General features: G+C 44.1%; 1 protein-coding gene across 2 annotated transcripts in view; it reads left to right on the top strand.

The window, feature by feature from the left end:
• The window catches only part of RIN3 (Ras and Rab interactor 3), a 120400-nt gene extending 112116 nt beyond the window's left edge, over window positions 1–8284 (top strand). For both annotated transcript variants that reach the window (XM_030214083.1, XM_030214084.1), the window contains exons 9-10: window positions 5645–5808; window positions 6652–8284. In XM_030214083.1, the coding sequence (XP_030069943.1) occupies window positions 5645–5808; window positions 6652–6963 (476 nt within the window). In that variant the 3' untranslated portion in view covers window positions 6964–8284. The remainder of the gene's footprint in view (window positions 1–5644; window positions 5809–6651) is intronic.
• The last annotated feature ends 13325 nt before the right edge of the window (window positions 8285–21609 follow it).

Here is a 21609-nt window from a genome sequence, read left to right as displayed (position 1 = left end):
CTTGGCAACATGAAAGACTCCTCGGGAAAATTTATGATGAAGCCACAACTTAAGTACTGCAAGCAGTTCTGGGTAGCTGCACCTCAAAACAGCAGAATGATGAGAAAAACGATTATAGGGCTGATCAGTCCTCTTATAAAAAGAAAGGCTCAACTGGTTAGGAGAAGAAACAAGTGACAGCTGATACCAACAGAGGTCTATAAAATTCTGTATGGTGTGAACAAGTTATTTATACTATCAAACAGTACTAAGCCTAGAAGATGCTCCAATGAAACTATCCAGCAGTATATTTAGGAAATCATGTTTTGAGCCAATATGCAAACTCCAGAATTAATTCTGCTAGAAATGTGGTCAAGACTTATAGAATAGCTGAGTTAAGACCACCACAAAAAGATCTGGACAAGTTACTGGATGAGAGGTCCAAGAATTATCGTCAGCCAGACAGACTGGAAAGTCTCCAACATGTTACTTCCAGGAAGGAGCTAAATGGAGTGTTCCTATTGGGATCCGACGGATACTTTCAAACAACTCAGACTGGTCAGAGTTGGCCTAACGAATAATTGTGTCATTAAAACAGCAAAAAATCATTTCCACATACGCATGCAGGCAAAGGCCTGAAAGAAACGGAGAAGTGACCATCTCTGGAGGTAAAAAGTGGCTGAAGTTACCAGAAACAAAAAAATGAGGTTTTAATGAATTCTGTTAGAGCAAACAATTTGTAATATAACCGTCCAAACCCCATCCTTTTATTGAAAAAAAAATGAACAATTTGCAGAAGTTCAAACATGTAACTTTTTTTACGATTCAACATTTTTATTGATGACACCCAGAATATACAAGACTTGTGAGACACTTCAAGCCCTGAACAGCTGACACAGTATAAACGATACAGCATTATCCGTCATCAAGTTTTAACATTGTTTGATAAATCTCCTAACTCCCCCCCAAACCCTCCCCCCCCCAACTACACCGTAATGATAAAAGGAACAACCATCACCGCATCTCAAGAAAGATATAGTAGAATTGGAAAAGGTGCAGCGAAGGGCGACTAAAATGATAGCGGGGATGGGACGACTTCCCTATGAAGAAAGACTAAGGAGGCTAGGGCTTTTCAGCTTGGAGAAGAGACGGCGGAGGGGAGACATGATAGAGGTATATAAAAATAACGAATGGAGTGGAACAGGTGGATGTGAAGCGTCTGTTCACGCTTTCCAAAAATACTAGGACTAGGGGGCATGCGATGAAACTACAGTGTAGTAAATTTAAAACAAATCGGAGAAAATTTTTCTTCACCCAACGTGTAATTAAACTCTGGAATTCGTTGCCGGAGAAAGTGGTGAAGGCGGTTAGCTTAGCAGAGTTTAAAAAGGGGTTGGACGGTTTCCTAAAGGACAAGTCCATAAACCGCTACTAAACGGACTTGGAAAACTCCAAAATTCCAGGAATAACATGTATAGAATGTTTGTACGTTTGGGAAGCTTGCCAGGTGCCCTTGGCCTGGATTGGCCGCTGTCGTGGACAGGATACTGGGCTCGATGGACCCTTGGTCTTTTCCCAGTATGGCATTACTTATGTACTTATGTAACCAATGAAGTATTAACATCTTATCAGAAACATATTAGAGACCACACTCCATCCACTGCTACGAAAATCGTGTTCTGTATATTCAGCAATGGGCTTGCAATCCCCCAGTGGTATGTTTAACACACTGTCATAACAAACATGTAACTTTTTAACGCTTAGGCCCACCGTGCCTTAATAAAATGGCCTCTAAGTCAAGAAATCTGATGTTTATGAGAGGGAAGGAAAGCACATTATGTAAAACATTTTTTAAATTTATTTATAAGAATTTAAATTTACAAGCAATAAAATAACTTGCCAGAAATACAGAGAAAGTAATACACAAGAATTATTTCAATCAGGTAATTCTAGACCACAAAATAGGAAGAGTGAAACAAGACAAGGAGATCAATTAAACAACGGTAAACAGAAAAAAAGTGGTATTAACCTGATTATCCCCAGTTATTATTGGCCTAGTGGTTAGGGTGGTGGACTTTGGTCCTGGAGAACTGAGGAACTGAATTTGATTCCCGGCACAGGCAGCTCCTTGTGACTCTGGGCAAGTCACTTAACCCTCCATTGCCCCATGTAAGCCGCATTGAGCCTGCCATGAGTGGGATAGCGCGGGGTACAAATGTAATAAAAAATAAAAATTATTCCACATTGATCGTCTGGTTGGCTTCTTCAAACCCCAAACGGTGTATATTCAATTTATTTCATTGGAAACATACTTATTGTCCAGTATTAGTAGAAATAATACACCTAATTTCATTTTTTTCTCTTTTAAAACCAGAAATTATTTAACAATGCGAACACTTATTGCTACCGAGATGTCAAATTGTAAAAGAACCACTTCTTTACATTAAGCCAATATCTTCCTTATTTCTGTTAATCAACTGGTCTCTGTACTATGCATCGATCTAAAACCATGTTGGGTTGGATAAGGTAAATTGATTATTAACAACGAACTCTAGGAGTTTAGCCAACTAGGAAATATTTGCTACTGGTCTAAAATTATCCACTTCTGTTCGATCTCCTTCTATATTCTTAGGAATCGGGGTGAGTGTAATGGATGCTATTTCCTTAGGATAGACTCCCTCCTTCAACACAATGTTGATGAAATTCATAAGCAAGTGCAATACCTTCAGATGGTAAGGATTCCAAATAACAGCACAGAGATGGTCCAAAGTACAGAACAAAGCCCAAATAACAAAAAGAAGTACCAGGAGCCTTCCAAATCGGGACACAGTTTCTTTAATCCTATAACTTGAACATCAATTCTTCCCTTAGTGATCCGACATGGGCCATGTTTCAGCACACAGTGCCTGCATCAGGGGTCAAATAGGTTGTGACATCTAAGAAGCAACGGAACTTATTCCTTTGAGGGTGACAGGTTAGATGAATTGTCCTGTCAAATGCCAATGAAATATGCTTGATCGCTCGGTGAAATTAGAGCAAAGGTGATCCCTCTTGCTTGAGTTCAAATAGAAAGAAGGACAGAGATCAAAACGACTTCCCTTTTTTGCTACTCGATTTCAAAACTTCAAAATAGTAGTACCGTGTTTCTCCAAAAATAGGACATCCCCCGAAAATAAGACCTGTAGCGCTCTAGAAATGTTAAGTAGTAGTAGTAGTAGGTTTTGCTGCAATTGGTAAATTAAGGCCTCCCCCGAAAGTAAGACCTAGCAAAGTTTTTCTTTTGAAGCAGGGCCGCTGAGAGCCGGACAAGACTGCCACCCCCCCACCCGAGGTCGACCCCCCCCACCCGAGATCGCCGGGCCCCCCCTCCACCCGCCCTCTGTCGCTCCCGGAACTAACCTGAAGCGCCTCCTTTCACTTTGCAGCAAGCAGCAGCAGGGCAGACCTCTCCTTCTTTCCGTGCCCCGCCCTCGCTGACGTTACGTCAGGCGAGGGTGGGACACGGAAGGAAGGAGTGGCCTGCCCTGCTGCTGCGAGTGCGAAGGTGAAAGGAGGTGTTTAAGGTTAGTTCCGGCCGGGAGCGATGGAGGGCGGGTGGAGGGGGGGCCCAGCGACCTCGGGTGGGGGGGGGGGGGGACCCCGATGTTTCCCCGAAAATTAAGACATCCCCTGAAAATAAGACCTAGCGCGTCTTGGGGAGCAAAATTAATATAAGACAGTGTCTAATTTTCGTGGAAACACGGTAGGAGTTACAGGGAGAAACTTGTCCCATATTCTATCCATATTCTGTCATCTCATCATGTTGTCGTTCAGTTAAGATCTTATCAAAGTCTTGGGTGTTAGATAAAAAGGGATCACGAATATTGGTAACCTTTGACTGAAAATAAATGATAAGATTATCTGCAGAGGGCTATGCTAATTCTGACTAGTTTAAAGTTCTTTCTACACAAGTCAATTCCTTATAGATCTTAAAAAGCATCTTAGATGAATTATCTGCTTCCTTTATTTTCTTATCATAATACTGAATTTCTGTCTCCCTAACTTCATTTTTATACTGCTTAATATTGTTCCTCCGATAAATTTCATGTTCTTGGTTTTCTTTTTCTCCACTGCTGTTCGAGAGATCTACAGTTCCTTTTAAGTATTAACTGTTATGATTCTGTTTAACTTTGCTAGTCAGACAGGGGAATGCCTGGAACCGTTCCTGATTGGCCCATCTGGGCTGAGCTGAGTCAGTCTGACCAACTTAAGCTTACCCTTCCCAACAACCCTTGCTTTAGCGTTGCCCTTTGTTTATTGCTGAAGCCTTTCCTTGCACTGTTTGAGCTTTTGCTCTCTGCATTGTGGAGTTTGTTTTCTCCTTCCTTTCTGTAGCCCTCTGTTGCTCTGTCTCAGTGTGCTTGTTGCTTCCAGCGTGTGTCTGATTACCCCTCTTCCCTCACCTGTGATTTCCTCTGTGTGACTCTGGTGCTGTGTAGTAAGCTCATTTATCATTCTGTTCCAGTTTGTTTGTTTTGTTTCCCTTGGAATTACCCTTTGTGCTGTGTTTGTATTTTGTCCTGTCTTTGTGGCAGACAGGGGACCTTTGTTTCTTTCCTGGGGTTGTTTGTTTGTTCTTCCCTGTGTTTACTTTACCCTTGTTCACAGTATTCCTGCCTCTGGCAGTTGTGTGTTCAGAGCTTAGTTAACCCTTTGTTTGCAGTATTTTGCCTGCCTCTGGCAGCTGAGTGTTTGGCGCAGTCTTTCCCTTGTGACTGTTTTAATTATTTTTTTTGCTGTCACTAACCTCGCTATTACTATGTGCTGCCCTTTCTGAGCGGTGTGTTTCCCAGGCCCGGCTCTCTATTTTTTGCTGGCTTTTCCCTCTCCTGTCTGCTGGGGGTCTCTGCTCTCTGTATCCATAATTCTCAGTCCCTCATTTTCTTTGTGTGCTGTGAGGCACAGCCTGATGTGTTACCTCTCTTAGTTCATTTTTCCCTTGTCTCCTTAGTGAGCACTTAGTGTGTTGGTGCTCTAGTCCCCGTGGGGACCCCTCGTTTTTTCTTTCTCCCTTCCCTGGATTTGAATCAGTTCCGGTTAGGCCGTGAGGCTCGTATGACTGTATTCTGAGCAAGTGGGTTCCCGTTAGGCCGTGAGGTCCGCCTGAATGCCCTATCTTCCCCTGTCTGGTAGTGCAAGTTGGTCGTGTGTGTGTGTGTGCAGGGCTTGGTAGCTGGGGTGGTGTATAGTACCTGTTCAGTCCATCCTAGGCCATGGCCTAAAAGCTGTATTAGGCCTCGGCCTAGGCTCAAGGGCTCACGTCCAGCCTGACACTAACAATGCCTCAGTAAACCATCAGTGGTGGATGCTGTGGTCTAAGCTTTACTTCTGGGATCAGGGCTGGATTTACGCCTAAGCTAAATAAGCTACAGCTTAGTGCCTTACAATACAAGGTGACTCCCACTTCAGTAACAAATGAAAATGACAATATAAAATCATCATAATTATTGTTTTTATTAATGACTATTGTTTTATATTGTATTTGTTTTCTATTAAACCTAAAAATTACTTCCTACTTAATTGAGGGTGGGGGCTCTTAAATGTTACAGCGTAGGGTTCACAGTATAGATATTTCCAGCCCTGTCTGGGATAATGGAGATCTCATGAGCTCTGTCTTGGTCAACAGGTTCTTATTACTTAACCACCACCTACGGGGCCCTGGAGCATGTCAAGAACTATGACAGGATAACAGTAACCCGGCAGCTAAGCGTAGAGGTGCAGGATTCAATTCATCGCTGGGAGAGACGGAGAACACTCAACAGGGCCCGAGTGTCCCGCTCCTCAGTGCAGGTGAGCCAGCACTTTCACCGTCATACATCAAATAACAGCCCCACCACCTGCTTTAGCTCCTTAGCACGCTGGAAACCTAATCCTTGGCTATTTCTTTTCACGCTTCTTCCCTTCATCATTCACCTAAGTAGACTTCAGCCTCATTAGTACCAGAATTATCCTGCTCTTAGTGTGAGCAGTCATCAGAGAAAGCAAACTCCCCCAACAAGTGCACTGGCCAGCTGAATTTCCCCTGTCTATTGTGATCTCCCTCTTCTTCTGGGAGATTCACAAATTATCGAATGCTTTCATTATTCTCAGCGCCTGAGAACCCATATGAGCTTCCAAAGCATCACTAACACCATGGCCAGGTCAGACTCTCCAACCTTTTGCTAAAAGCTCTTAGAGAACGGGAGAAGGTCTTTTGCCCTATTGGGTCAGACCAAAGGTCCATCTAGCCAAGTATCCTGTTTTCAACAGTGATCATCAATCTAAGTCACAAGGACCTGGGAGAGTCCCAAAAATTCATCACCTCCTCAGCTGTTGAGCAGCTGGATTACGCTCTCTTAGCTTTTTGATGAACTTCTCCTACTTTCTAAGAGGTAAAGTCTTCTACTGAGGAAAGATCATAGATCTCCCTGCCAGTAGTAAGACCTTCCTTTCACAGATCTCTTCTAGGCCTCAGTGTCTTGCAACTAATTCTTTGCTTCTGCCCCTTCTACATTTTTATTTGGTTATTTTTCTCATGTCTTTTCTTGCGGCTTTCTATCTGGCATAGCATCAGGTTTGAAATATTTAACATCACAGAAGCAGATTCCATTTTTTTATGCCCATTTGTGACTGTGACCTTCTCTTTCCTTGCAGGATTTCATCACCATATCCTTGGAAGAGCCCGAGGGTATGAGCCGGACACTGGCCATACGGCCAGACACCAGCACTAAGCTCCTCTGTCAGCAGTGCGCAGAGAAGTTTGAGATCCAATTCCCTGGGAACTATGGACTCTTTGTTCTTGTGGATGAGAAATGCCTGCGGCTAGCTGCCGATGCTCTTCCTCATCAAATCAAGTCCTGCCTGCTGAAGAGCGACCAGAAGAAAGACTTCCATTTCCTCTACAAAGACATGAACAATGCAGAAACTGCAGCACTGCCACTCATAAAGGAGCCACATTCTCTATAAGCTTTGGGGATGAGATAGATGTGGGTGTTTGGTTTTGTAAAGGCCCCGGGAAGGACAGCCTTCTTAATCACCTGTCCAGAGTATCTTCTCAGCAAGAGACCTCATGCCCACCTAGAAATCCTCAGCCCATAACAGACACTGCCTCGACTCTACAGGTGTAGTTTTGAGAGTTTAGGAACAGAATTCTTCATTTTGAAGTTCCTGGTGCAAACTGAATATTCTCACTGCATTTTGCCTCCAGAGGAGTTGAAGTACAAAGGCAGGTATCTATCTATGCTCGGAAAACGAATCAGTTGATGTTTTGGAGGGTGAATAAGAGGTTAGACCTCATTGACAGATATTGTCTCACATCTGAAGAGGGAACAAATTGATACTTGGTATGTGATTGAATAGCTTTGCTACCAGGGGGACTGACCTCACCAGCTCTGCCTTCTCTATTCTCATAATTTCATTTAACAAGATTCCCCTCCAGCCTCTCACTGCTGTAAATCACTGGTCATAAAACATAGTTTATGGTTTTATTAGCACTTGCTAGACCACCCAAGGCAGAACTCCATCAGTGACAGGAAAGGTAAACATTCGTACACACAGTAGATAGAGGATCAGGAACTGGTGATTCTGGTCAATTTATCTCACTAAAAGCCTTTATAAAAAGCTAGGTCTTTAAATTGGCTTTAGAACTTTTAATTGACGAATCTTTATGAAGTGGAAGGGGAAGACTATTTCAAGTGTGGGGAGAGTGGAAAAAGAAGGCAAAGCACCTCATCGATTCCAAATGGGCTTTCTTAGGCCAGGTAAGACGAGTCGGTGATCATTTAGAGAGTGGAGAAGCCTTGCAGGCGAGTAAGGAACAGTAAGACATCAAATCACAATCTTGGGAACCGCAGCGTACTGTCATTTGTTTTTAAACATTTCATGTCAACAACTGGATTCTGAAATAAATTTGATTTTTTTTGTTTTCATTGGAGTCATGTCATAAACACCAGCAATGTAATTAGCAGTTCACAACAATGTTTCTGGGCCTGGGGTTTGAAATATACCCAGACTGTACACCTCAGTGATACCCAGCTAAACTCTCAAAGAAGTGCTGAAGAGGGCAGAGGGGTTACGTAGTAAGTGATGGCAGATAAAGACCTGAATGGTCCATCCAGTCTGCACAACAGTCACATTCATTATCAATTCAAGATTTAAATCAACAGCGAATGTGATATTTTCGATAGCGCTAAACCTCGCCGATCAAAACTGCACTGACTCCCAATCAAGGAACGTATTACCTTCAAAATTTGCTCTTTGGTCCACAAGATTATCTATGGTGAAACCCCGGGATACATGGTTGACTTGATAGATCTTCCGACCAGAAACAGAACCAGAGCGTCAAGTTCCTATCTGACCACTATCCAAGCTGCATTGGACTCAGATACAAATCAACCTATGTATCTGATTTCTCCTACTTAGGTACACAAATGTGGAATGCACTACCAAAGAGTGTGAAAACGATCCATGACCATCTAAACTTCAGGCGATCATTAAAAACCTTTCTGTTTTGCAAGGCCTACTCTACTGATCCAACTTAAATGCCTTAAATCCGTAATGCATCAAAACCTCACATCGTAATGGACATTGTATATTCCTTAGTTCCTTGACCCTTGTTGTACTTGTATACCCTAACCTTACCTGACCCTTATTTTAAACTGTATTTGTTTAATATCTACTGGACTTGGCGATCGCCTTGACGATATTATGTAAGCCACATTGAGCCTGCTAATGGGTGGGAAAATGTGGGATACAAATGTTACAAATAAATAAATAAATAAAATATTATTTACTTAATCATGGTCTTTCTTTGGTGTTTCTGGGACATAGATCATAGAAGTCCGCTTGGCTCTGTCCTTATGTTCCAACTACTGGAGTTGCCGTCAAAGCCCACCCCAGCCTATCCAAATCCGTCTTGTCATTTGCGGGACAAAGACCGTAAAAGTCTGCCTGGCACTGTCCTCATATTCCAAACTACTGGAACTTCCGTCGAAGCTCTCTCCAGCCCATCCTAAACCGGATCGCCATATGCGGGATTCAGACCATACAAGCCAGCCCAGCACCAGCCTTAGTTGATGCAGCCAGCATCATCATCTAAGCACCATTTGACATGCAAACGCATATGCAACCCTTTAAGTTTTGGGTTTTTTTTATATCATTGATTTTCTAATTATAGATCCTCTTTGTTCATCCCATGCCTTTTTGAATTCCGCCACAGTTTGTTTTCCACTACCTCCATCTGAAGGTCATTCCAGGCATCCGTCACCCTACCTATATTGAGGGGAAGTTAGAAGCCTATCATTGGTCATTTTGGTCTTTCTCTCTGTTACTTAACTTTGGCACATTATCAATTGTATCTGATTTAATCTTAGAAGGCAAAAGTAGAGACTAATAGACGATTCACCACTGGAGACGTGAGTCCAACAGTCTTTAAAGACTGTTGGACTCACGTCTCCAGTGGTGAAAGACTGTTGGACTCACGTCTCCAGTGGTGAATCGTCTATTAGTCTCTACTTTTGCCTTCTGTGATTCGTCATCATAGAGAACTTTTCCTGTTCTATATTTTGGATTCTGATTTAATCTTTGCACATTACAAACTGTATCTGATATCCTGTAGACTATGTCGTAACCATACTCTGTAAGCCACATTGAGCCTGCAAATAGGTGGGAAAATATGGGATACAAATGCAATAAATAAATAATTTTAGTGTTACTCTATAAATCCAAGTAACTCAACATAGTAACATAGTAGATGACGGCAGAGAAAGACCTGTACGGTCCATCCAGTCTGCCCAAGATAAACTCATATGTGCTACTTTATGTGTAAACCTGACTTTGATTTGTATCTGCCATTTTCAGGGCACAGACCGTAGAAGTCTGCCCAGCATTAGCCCCGCCTCCCACCACCGGCTCTGCGTATTTGGGTCACAATCCCAGCTCAGACCACCCAGTCTGCTCCATTCAGAATATGGCTACTAGAACTGCTGAGATACCAAGGGACTCACTCTCAAACTCTTTGTTGCCTCTGAATAAAAGAAACCAGCAGCCGCAAAGCAGGACTGTGGAGTCGCTGCACCAAACCTTCAACTCCGACTCCTCTGTTTTTCTACTGTCTGACTCTGACTCCAGCTGTGACTCTTACTGATATTAGTACTGATAACTATAACTTTTTAGATCCAGAACAAAGATATGTATATATATGTATAAAGTGATAAATTTACCATCTATTGTAATATTTTGTTATTTTGAAGCTGGAGTAGGAGGCGGTACATTTTTACTGACTCTGACTTCAACTGCAATTCCGCCCCAGATTGCCTCTAACTCCGCAGCCCTGGTGCAAAGCTGAATTCTATCGCAACGGAAACAATTTGTTAACTTCCTGGTCTCAGCTTCAGATGTTTCTGTTCTGTCAGAGCAGGGGTGTAGGCATACTTCGGTGGGAGGGGGGTCCAAAGCCCGAGGTGAGGGGGCACATTTTACCCCCCCCCGGTGCCGCCAACACCCCCCCCCCCCCCCCGCCACCACCGCCACCACCAACAACAACTTTGACCCCCACCCCCACCCCCTGCCGATGACCCTCTCGACTTCTCCTCCCGCCGCCAACCCTCCGTCGCCTACCTTTGCTGGTGGGGGACCCCAACCCCCGCCAGCTGAGGTCCTCTTCTTCCTTCGTTCCGTGTCTGAGTCTGACGTCAGACTCAGAAACGGAACGAAGGAAGAAGAGGACCTTGGCTGGCGGGGGTTGGGGGTCCCCTGCCAGCAAAGGTAGCAGACGGTGATGGCGGGTTGACGGCGGGATGGGGGGTCGAGAGGGTCGTCAGCGTGGGGTCCAGGGCCAAATCTACGGGGGCCCAGGCCCCCGTGGCCCCACGTAGCTACGCCCCTGTGTCAGAGACATGAGCTCTTTCTTCAGGCAGTTATCTTGTATGGTTCAGGTTACTTTCCGAATGTTGAATAGGAGGTTCTCTAGCTGATAGTTAGAGCAGTAGGACCTGAATTTAAGGCTCAAATCTACCACTGTGACTGGGGATAACTCGTTGATCTCTCTCTCTCTCTCTGTTTCCACAACTCTGTTAAAAAGATATTTGCCTTAATCTGGCCGTTTGCAGCTAATAAATCCAAAGAGATTAGATTAGATGTGAAAATGCCAAATCTGGGAGTGGAGGAGCAACTTAATGGTTAGAACAGCAGGCTCAGAAGCAGGGGAGCCTGGTTAAAGTCCCACTGCAACGCCTTGTGATCTTGGGCAAGTCACCTACCCCTCCTTCGCCTCCGGTACAAACTCATATTTTGAGTCCTTCAGGGATAGAAAAATACCTGCTATACCAGAATGTACATTACTCCAGTAGCTTGCAGGTGACAAAAAAAAAAAATCAAAGCAACTCTGGGACACTGAAAATGAAATCTATTGTACCTGAGTGACATTTCATGCAGTTTTCAGTGGAAGTTAATGTTGCTTCTAAATTCTACTGTGTTTTGTGAACTGTATCTGTGATTCAGTTCTGTGTAGAGACCAGATGTCACTGAAAACCTCATTTTTTTTTTTTAAAGTTACATTTGTACCCCGCTCTTTCCCACTCATGGCAGGCTCAATGCGGCTTACATGGGGCAATGGAGGGTTAAGTGACTTGCCCAGAGTCACAAGGAGCTGCCTGTGCCTGAAGTGGGACTCAAACTCAGTTCCCCAGGACCAAAGTCCACCACCCTAACCACTAGGCCACTCCTCCACTGTTGCTACTATTTGAGATTCCACTAGCAACATTCCATGTAGAAGTCGGCCCTTGCAGATCACATACGTGCAGGATGTCAGACTCACAGAAACAGAAGCCTGCGCAGCCTTCTACATGGAATGTTGCAAGTGGAATAGCAACATTCCATGTAGGATCTCCAATAGTATCTATTTTATTTTTGTTACATTTGTACCCTGCACTTTCCCACTCATGGCAGGCTCAATGTGGCTTACATGGGGCAATGGAGGGTTAAGTGACTTGCCCAGAGTCACAAGGAGCTGCCTGTGCCTGAAGTGGGAATCGAACTCAGTTCCTCAGTTCCCCAGGACCAAAGTCCACCACCCTAACCACTAGGCCACTCCTCCACTGTTGCTACTATTTGAGATTCTACATGGAATGTTGCTATTCCACTAGAAGTCGGCCCTTGCAGATCACCAATGTGGCCGCGCAGGCTTCTGCTTCTGTGAGTCTGACGTCCTGCACGTACGTGCAGGATGTCAGACTCACAGAAACAGAAGCCTGCGCAGCCTTCTACATGGAATGTTGCTAGTGGAATAGCAACATTCCATGTAGAACCTCCAATAGTAGCAACATTCCATGTAGAATCTCCAATAGTATCTATTTTATTTTTGTTACATTTGTACCCTGCGCTTTCCCACTCATGGCAGGCTCAATGCGGCTTACATGGGGCAATGGAGGGTTAAGTGACTTGCCCAGAGTCACAAGGAGCTGCCTGTGCCTGAAGTGGGAATCGAACTCAGTTCCTCAGTTCCCCAGGACCAAAGTCCACCACCCTAACCACTAGGCCTCTCCTCCACTCCACAAGCAATCCCACAGTCTTTGGTAAATAACTATGTAAAAAAAGGAACCAAGACTACTTCTGCTCAGTGGCGTAGCCACAGGTGGGCTTGGGTGGGCCAGGGCCCACCCATTTATGGCTCAGGCCCACCCAACAGTAGCACATATTTAGTGGTAACTGGAGGGAATCCCAAGCTCTGCCAGCTGAAGATTTTCCCCTGTTGGTAACGAAAACGCTACTCTCCATGACACCGGCACCTGCGCATGCTCAGTTTTCAGTGCAGGCCTGCTGCCAAGGTGGAAAGAAGCGTTTTCCCACCAGCTGAGATATATATTTTTTTTTTGGGGGGGGGGGGAGAACACTTGGTGCCCACCCAAGTTGTTGCCTAGGTCCACCCAAAATCTGTTGTCTGGCTACGCCCCTGCTTCTGCTACCCTAGAATAGCCACATCTGGTTTAACCACACATTGAACAAACCTTTGTGAAAATAATCACTTCTGTTTTTGTTTTGTTTTTTCAATTATTCAAACTTTTGTTTATTTAAACTTTTTCTCAAGAGTCCCCTCAGCAAAAACCACGATTTTAAGGCAATTACATTTCTGTTGCCAAGTGGCGCATAGCACTTCTTTCATCCGGCTACTCTCTTTTTATCTTTCATTTTATAAACGTGCTATTCAAGTAGTGCTACAAAAACATTCAAAAAAACGTGAACTTACCTTGCAACGTTCTATCAGCATTCTCATTAAGTCCTTGCTTCGCTCTTTCAAGGTACCATGACCACTATTGGGTCTCCGACTGCCTTCCCCTGGAAACGCCCGACTCCGCAGGTTTCAACGATCTTTCCTTAGGGACTTGGGTTAAAGCCGTCTCCTCTTCACCAAACAATGTGTACGACATTCATAGCGTTCACTATTGCAGCTTATAAAGGCGGCCATCTTGAGGCAGGAACCGGAAATCATTCTCATGACGTCACCACATAATGACAAGAATATTTTTATATGTTTTAATGTTATACAATGCTGTTTATATACTGATGGTACACATACAAACTCGTATTCATGGTGTTGTTGAAAAATATATACTTTTGCCCCAAAAAATATAACGTGAAAAGCAGGACTTAAAAATCTCGTAAATAATATCCCATCAGGCTACAGTCTCAAATAATTGTGTTCCACTCAATGTTCTCATTCAAGCCTTGTGGGCTAATAGTCTGTAATTTATAGATCCACTCCTATTCCCGGCGGGTTAAAACTGAAACTCGATCCCCGCCAGACTGAGTGGTGGGAACATGATCTATGATGAACCAATGTAATTCAGAAAACTTGTGATTGAATTGTAAACAATGGGTGACAAGTGGGGCTGTAAGATTTCTTGTCGCTAAACGACTTTTGTGTTCTGTCAAACGAATTCTCATCTTACATAATACAAGTGGCACGGACATTGAATTATATATACCACAAATGATGATTGACATGTAGTAAAATGACTCAGTGTGTAAATCCGTTGTGTCCCAAAATGTGTCCACTGTTGTATGACACTAGTTTGGGAGCAGAACTGACACTCTCCACAAGGTTTATGTTGACCTTCCTTGCTCTGTTGGTTATATTTATTTATTGCATTTGTATCCCACATTTTCCCACCTCTTTGCAGGCTCAAAGTGGCTTACAATACATCATGGATAGTGGAAATGAGAGGGGAGTAAACATTTGGTGTTACAGAAGGATTTTGGGTTGCATGGTAATGGAATACATGACAGTAATATAACAGAAGGCATTATTAACATTTCTGGATATGCGGGAGTTTCACATGTTTTGATCTTTGTGGTATGTCTTGTCGAAGAGATTGGTCTTTAGTAGTTTGCGGAAGTTGGTCAGTTCATAGGTCGCTTTTAGGTTACGTGGCAATGCGTTCCAGAATTGCGTGCTCATATAGGAAAAGCACTTGCCACGCAGCCATTTTGAGGGGGGGGGGAGCCCTTACCGCTACCCATTGAGGTGGCGGTAAGCGCGCCTGCATTAACTCGGTGGTAACTGGGCAGCACGTGGCACTGCCCGATTACCGCCGGAAATGATGGCATGCTAGGGGTGGGAAGTACAGCCAGACTGCTGCGATAGCCCAGCAGTACTTCCTGTATAGCGAGCAGTAAGCCCACGTTGGGCTTACTGCCACTTAGTAAAAAGAGCCCTTAACCCCCATTGCCCCACGTACAAAAACTTAGATTGTGAGCCCTCTAGGGACAGAGAAAGTACCTGCATATAAGGTGTACAGCACTACATACTGGAGTGGAGGAGTGGCCTAGTGGTTAGAGCACCGGTCTTGCAATCCAGAAGTGGCCTGTTCAAATCCCACTGCTGCTCCTTGTGATCTTGGGCAAGTCACTTAATCCCTCCATTGCCTCAGGTACAAACTTAGATTGTGGGCTCTCCTGGGACAGAGAAATATCCAGAGTACCTGAATGTAACTCACCTTGAGCTACTACTGAAAAAGGTGTGAGCAAAATCTAAATATATGGAATGTTGCCACTTTTTGAGATTCTGGAATGTTGCTACTATTTGAGATTCTACATGGAATGTTGCTGAGTGGAGGAGTGGCCTAGTGGTTAGAGCACCGGTCTTGCAATCCAGAAGTGGCCTGTTCAAATCCCACTGCTGCTCCTTGTGATCTTGGGCAAGTCACTTAATCCCTCCATTGCCTCAGGTACAAACTTAGATTGTGAGCCCTCCTGGGACAGAGAAATATCCAGAGTACCTGAATGTAACTCACCTTGAGCTACTACTGAAAAAGGTGTGAGCAAAATCTAAATAAATACACCTAGTAGTGCTATAGAAATGATTAGTAGTAGTTATAGAATTTGGGCTACTTTTGTAGAATTGAACCCAGAGCGTTGAGGGGGGTGGGGGCCTTCACTCTTACATATCATGTCTGTGACCTGGTTGGGAATTTCACAGCACAGAGGCAATTATTTCTAGCCTGTGATTTTGTACTGTAAATAATACACAGAAACTGGAATTTTTATTAGCCAATATACCCAAACCATTTTATCATGTTTTATAATATATTATTCAAAGCTTTCAGAACCTCCTCATTCACTAAAATATGTTACATGGAAAGTATTTCTGGACATCATCTGTACAGTTGGTTCTGCCTCCCATGGATCTTAGTAGTACCAGGTTCTGATGAGGTCTAAAATGTTTATGTTTATATATATATATATATACATATTTACTTATACTGCATTGCCTCTGTTTTTTGTTTGTTTTTTCTTTTTTAATAAAATCATTTTTTTTTAAATGTGCTCTTTTTGTTATAACCATGCCCTGTTCCTACTTATTGCAATTCTCTGCCGGTAGGGACTCTCTTCTTCTGTTTCATATATGTATCCAAAAGTGTGTGTGTGGGGGGGGGGGGGGGGGGGGGGGGGGGGGGGGCTCCACTCCGTGGTTTTCTAAGTCACATATAGATCTTGGATTCAGGGTAACATGCACACAAGTCCAGCAGATTTGTAAACCTGATATAGATTTTTTTTTTTTACATCTTTTTATTGATTTTCTGTTATGAAAGTGTGGACAGAACCATGAAAAACAGATACATTCACCAAATGTATATAATATAACCATACAAACTGGCAAACGTAATACAACGCTCATAGAATATTACAATAACTAGCACTGATATCAGATTTATTGCAATAGCTGTCTAGGAGTGACCAAAGTTTCTGAGAAGGAACGATATTACGAATGCAAATAGCATTAGCAGCTTCGTATTTATGGGTCGCACATATGTGTGACCAGCATTCAGAAGTATTCAGTTTAATATTGCCTTTCTAGTTAAGAACGATCAAATGTGAAGTTGAAGCTGGCATGATGTTGGATAACTTGACTAATTTATCAGGTATGATGTCGGGACATGAAGATCTGAGCAGAACAGTGTTGTATAAAAAGAGTCTGGGGTTTTCTATGCGAATAATTTGCATGATTCTGTTCCATGTTTCTTCCCAAAACAAGTGAACATTGGAGCAGTAGTAAAGCATAAGTGATAGATCACAAGGAGCTTGATTATATGATCAGCATTTGGATGGAGCAGATTCTGAAGAAAGCTTTTCCAATTTTGAAGGAGTCCAATATGTTCCCCCCCCCCCCCCCAAATTCTATATATGGTGCCTTAACTTGTGCATGCTAATTTGGCCACATGGCCAAATTGCACGCACAACTTAATTGATTAACAAGCCAATCAGTGCCGATAATTGGTACTTAACCAATTAGATGTACTAATAAATGGCTTTAATTAGAATGTATGTGCACAACTTTCTAGGCATATTCTACAATGCAATGTGTGTAAATTCTAATGCGCGCACTTGAAAAGGGGCGTGGTCATAGGTGTGGAATAGGCGGATTGTGAGCACTTCAAAAAACTATGCGCACTATTATGGAATACACCCGATCTGCACCTAAGTTAAGTACAGATATTTAGGCCTGGTTTTAGGTAGCCTAAATGGGGGTACCTACATTTTATTTATTTATTTGTTGCATTTGTATCCCACATTTTCCCACCTTTTTGCAGGCTCAATGTGGCTTACATTATGCCGTAATGGCGATCGCCATTTCCGGAATGAGAAATACAAAGTGGCATTGCATTAGAGTTCATAAATGATAGAGTACATTATAGAGTAAGTTAGATAATCAGTTCGTGTTCGGCGTGAGAAATAAGGTGGTAGTGCGTTAACGTTCATTAGTGACAGAGTGACTGAAGCAGTCAGGTATAGAGGAATTCGATTTTGTCTGGTTCTGGAAGAGTCGCAAGAATGGTGCATGAGCATATTCTATAAACTATGCCTAACTTTAGGCGTAGTTTATAGAGTCACGCTAAGCATGTGGTTTTTCAGCACCAATTTTTAAGACGCTATCTATAGAGTTTGACCCTTTGTGGATAATAAAGTAGGAAGATTGTAGAATAGCTGAGGATAAAGTCGGGCGACTTTCTAGCAACTTTCGTTCTCAAATAGAAATTTGTGAACAAGGAAATAAATTCTTACAAAAACAAAAGCTATGCTGTAGTCAATAACCCCCAGATTCTATATAAGGCACGGCGAGTTGCGTGTGTTAAATTGCATATGTGCCCAATTCGCGCATTCACCTTAATTGAGTAACAAGCAAATCAGTGATGATAATTGGCCGATAGCAACCGATTGTCATCACTAATAGGCAATCATTGGAATTTATGTGTGCTTCTAAAACGAAGTGTGCGTTAATTCTAACGTTCATAGCTGGAAAGAGACGCAGCCATAGGAGGAATGTGAGTGTGCTGGGGCCATTACTCAAATTCACACGTGGTTTTAGAATTTGGGGGAACACGTCTACGTTTTGGCGCAGGTATTTACACCAGGTTTTATGATTCATTTTTATCCTCTGACAGCGTTAGCTTCTGAAAGCTGATCGCATTCGTTTCTTAAACTAGTTCTAGCAAAAGGCATCTCGCTATATAAAATCCACTTTGAATGCTGGCTGTAAGAAGTCATGGTGCATATGTGTGCATGCAGACACCGACAAGGAACTGCTCCTCATGCATGAATGGAATCTGGGTGCAGCATTGAATAATGGGGTGCACACATATACACACAACACGGATGCTCCTCATGCAGCGTGGTGGCACTGTGTAGTGGGTTGTACGTACACATGTACACTGTGATAAGTATAGGTAACGCGCTGCCATGAAGAGGCCACCAGAGGGAGCTCTCCTTGTGAAAAGCCTGTGCAATGATATAAGAGAGGCCAATAGAGGGGGCTCTGGTGATAAAGGGACCTGGTTAGCTGGGAAGGGCCATTAGAGGGAGCGCTACCTCACGGCTTGTCTTATTTTAGAATGGCCACTCGAGGGAGCTCTGCCTATAAAGGGGTCCCCTATCTGTGACCTCAAGAGTACTAGCCACAGTAGTCGAGGGAAGCTGTCTCTGAACAACCTCTTAGAGACAAAGCTCTTGTGTCCCAGGATATTAATATAGGGGCTAAGCAGGCTGGCTGGCTGATGACTGCTGAACAACTACACCAGGACAGCAGTGGCATAGGTACGGGTGGGCACAGGCCCCACCCATTCTTGCCTCAGGCCCACCCAGTCTAGCGGCCCCCAAAGCACCTCATGGGCGATGCTTCACTCCTCTCTTTCCCGGCAGCTGCCTGTCTCTCTCTCTCTGAACCCCTCCCCCCATCTATCTTTGAGCCATTGCTGGCAGCGATTCCTGTAAGCAATCTGCTCCGGCCCTGCAGGCTTCCTTCTACTGCATTCCACCCTTGATGACATCACTTCCTGCTTGTTCACCGGTGGGGAGTTGGGGACGCGGTAGAGGGAAGTCTGCAGAGCTGGCGCAGGTTGCATACTGGAATCACTGCCAGCGACAGCATGGAGGTAGACCAAGGAGAGAGAGAGGAGCAGATGCCGGGCAGGGGGGAGGAAAGAGGAGGAGATACTTGGTGGTGATGGGGGGAGATGATGATAGCAGGGGCAGAGGGAAACTTTTTTAGATAACTGTGTATGTACTGGAGTGGGAAGGGCCCAACCAGGTTAACTCGGGGCTCACCCAAAATGGCTGGTCTGGCTACGCTCTTGCAGGACAGTATAATAAAGGGTGTGGAGCACCAAGAAAGAAGCATTGCTTCGTACTGGTGCCAGGGAACCAGGGAATCCCAGCACTTGAACCAGTATAACCCTGATCAAAAGGAACGTTCTAATGAGGGGCTGAAGGTCAGACACCCAAGGTCCCCAGGGAGAGAGAAGATCAGGTGAAGCAGGCTATTGGTCACAACGGGCTGATCACAACACACAGACGCTGACCCACTCCCCTTGTAGCAAGATGGAATCTGGGTGCACCACTTGATAGTGGGGTGCTCATACAAGTGCATGGGCATGCCACCGAGTAACTCCACCTGCACCCTACCAGGGTGGGGAGGCTCTGACTTGTACTGGTCCCAACATTTGCCCCCTGCTCTGACAATGAGTGGAGTGGAGGAGTAGCCTAGTGGTTAGAGCACCAGTCTTGCAATCCAGAGGTGGCCGGTTCAAATCCCGCTGCTACTCCTTGTGATCTTGGGCAAGTCACTTAACCCTCCATTGCCTCAGGTACAAACTTAGATTGTGAGCCCTCCTGGAACAGAGAAATATCCAGAGTACCTGAATGTAACTCACCTTGAGCTACTACTGAAAAAGGTGTGAGCAAAATCTAAATAAATAAATAAAACAACGGTGTCAGTCCCTTTCCTTCTATTACTGCTGTGTCTCCATTGGTGTCCTCTTCAGCCCGCATGAAGTGATCCACTGCCCAATGTGTTCTGGAGGAGCACAGCAGCAGCACTGGTGCCATCGGGAGGGTAGACATAGGACAAGAGTTGCCCTACTGGGTCAGAACAAAGGTCCATCTAGCCCAGTATCTTAACAGTGATCACTCTAGGTCACAAGTACCTGGCAGCATCTCAAAACGTAGCAAGATTCTATGCTACTTAACTTCAGAGATACGCAGGTACCAGGAATTGGTCCAAATCTTTTTTTTTAAACCCAGCTACACTAACTGCTTTTACCACTTGCTCTGGCAATGAGTTCCAACAATTATTCTTATGCATTATCAATAGAAATCAAACAAAATAAAACATGGAAAAGAAAATAAGATGATACCTTTTTTTATTGGACATAATACATTTCTTGATTAGCTTTCGAAGGTTGCCCTTCGTCAGATCGGAAATAAGCAAATGTGCTAGCTGACAGTGTATATAAGTGAAAGCTAATCAAGAAATGTATTAAGTTATGTCCAATAAAAAAGGTATCATCTTATTTTCTTTTCCATGTTTTATTTTGTTTGATTTCTATTGATAACCTTAAGAGTGGACCAACATGGCTACCACACTCCTCTTCTTATGCATTGAATGTAGGAGACTGTTATGCTAGTCATTCCATTTTTTGGGGTTGTTAACTTTTATTTCTGGATGCGACAGAGCCAAAGCTCCTGTGGGTATCAGGGCTCCAGGGCTCATCGGACCTTGTTTACTCTCCATCTTTTGCTGCTAATAAGCCTACTGAGACCAAGAGAGAGAGAGCAAAAAGAAATTACATGAGGTTAAAGCAACGGTACCACTAGCGATGTGAGTGTTTCTGGTACTGTGCCTTCCTCAGTTTGGGCTCCTTTTTAGATCTCCCACTACTCTTTGTTCCAGAGAGTTTTCTATTGCTTGGTTTTCTGAAATAATGTGTGCCTTTGATTTTAGCAACATCCATTTCCTGATTTTGTTTTAAATCTCCTTCCTCGTTGACTGTTGATGGTTTTTGTGTTCAGAAGTATCAGTGTGGGAACCAGCATCGGTTTCCGATTACTACCAGTGCAGCCGCAAGTCTTAACCTACAAATGCAGCTTTAAGAGCTCGTGATGGCACCTGTCTCGAACTTCCTGTGTACCATCACGTTGATATTGGACCCTTGCAGGGGAATTCTGTATAGGTCATTGAAACTTGGGCACTCAATTTAGCACAGATCTGTCTACACCCTATTCTATAACATAAGCACCTAATTTTAATAGCATGCAACTCCAAAGGGGGTTTGGGCCAGTGGCATACCCACAGATGGGCCTGGGCCTACCTGCTTTGCGCTCAGGCCCACTCAAAATTGTGGCACCCTTGTTATGTGCAAGAGGAAAGAGGGCCGCCGGTTGCAGCACGTAGAGGAGTGTTCTGGGCAGCTGGGGGCATTCGGGGATCCCCACCAGCTAAAGTAGTTATTGAATTCGAGGTTACAGGGGGATGGGGGATAGTGAACCCATCTCACACCTCCCCTTTCTCTTCCCCTCCAGCCTTCTCTCTTTGCCATCTCTCTGTTGCCCTGCTGACCCAACCCTTCTCTCATCCTCTTGTCCCACCCTTTGCTCCCATCTCTCCATTAACACCGGTATTTCTCCCTCCAACCTCCTGGTTTCCACTTTGCCATGGTGCAACATCCCTGCTCCCCCCGACTCCCCCTTCTTCAGTAGTGGTAGTCCTTCTCAGTCACCTCACCACCACTGGGGTAACCCTGCTCTAACCAGTAGGATATCCCACTCATTCTTGCACCCTCT

Source organism: Microcaecilia unicolor, chromosome 9 (genome assembly GCF_901765095.1).
Source record: "Microcaecilia unicolor chromosome 9, aMicUni1.1, whole genome shotgun sequence".
Lineage (NCBI taxonomy): Eukaryota > Metazoa > Chordata > Amphibia > Gymnophiona > Siphonopidae > Microcaecilia > Microcaecilia unicolor.
Note: the sequence above shows the minus strand (reverse complement) of the source record. Positions and strands in the feature narration are given on the sequence as shown.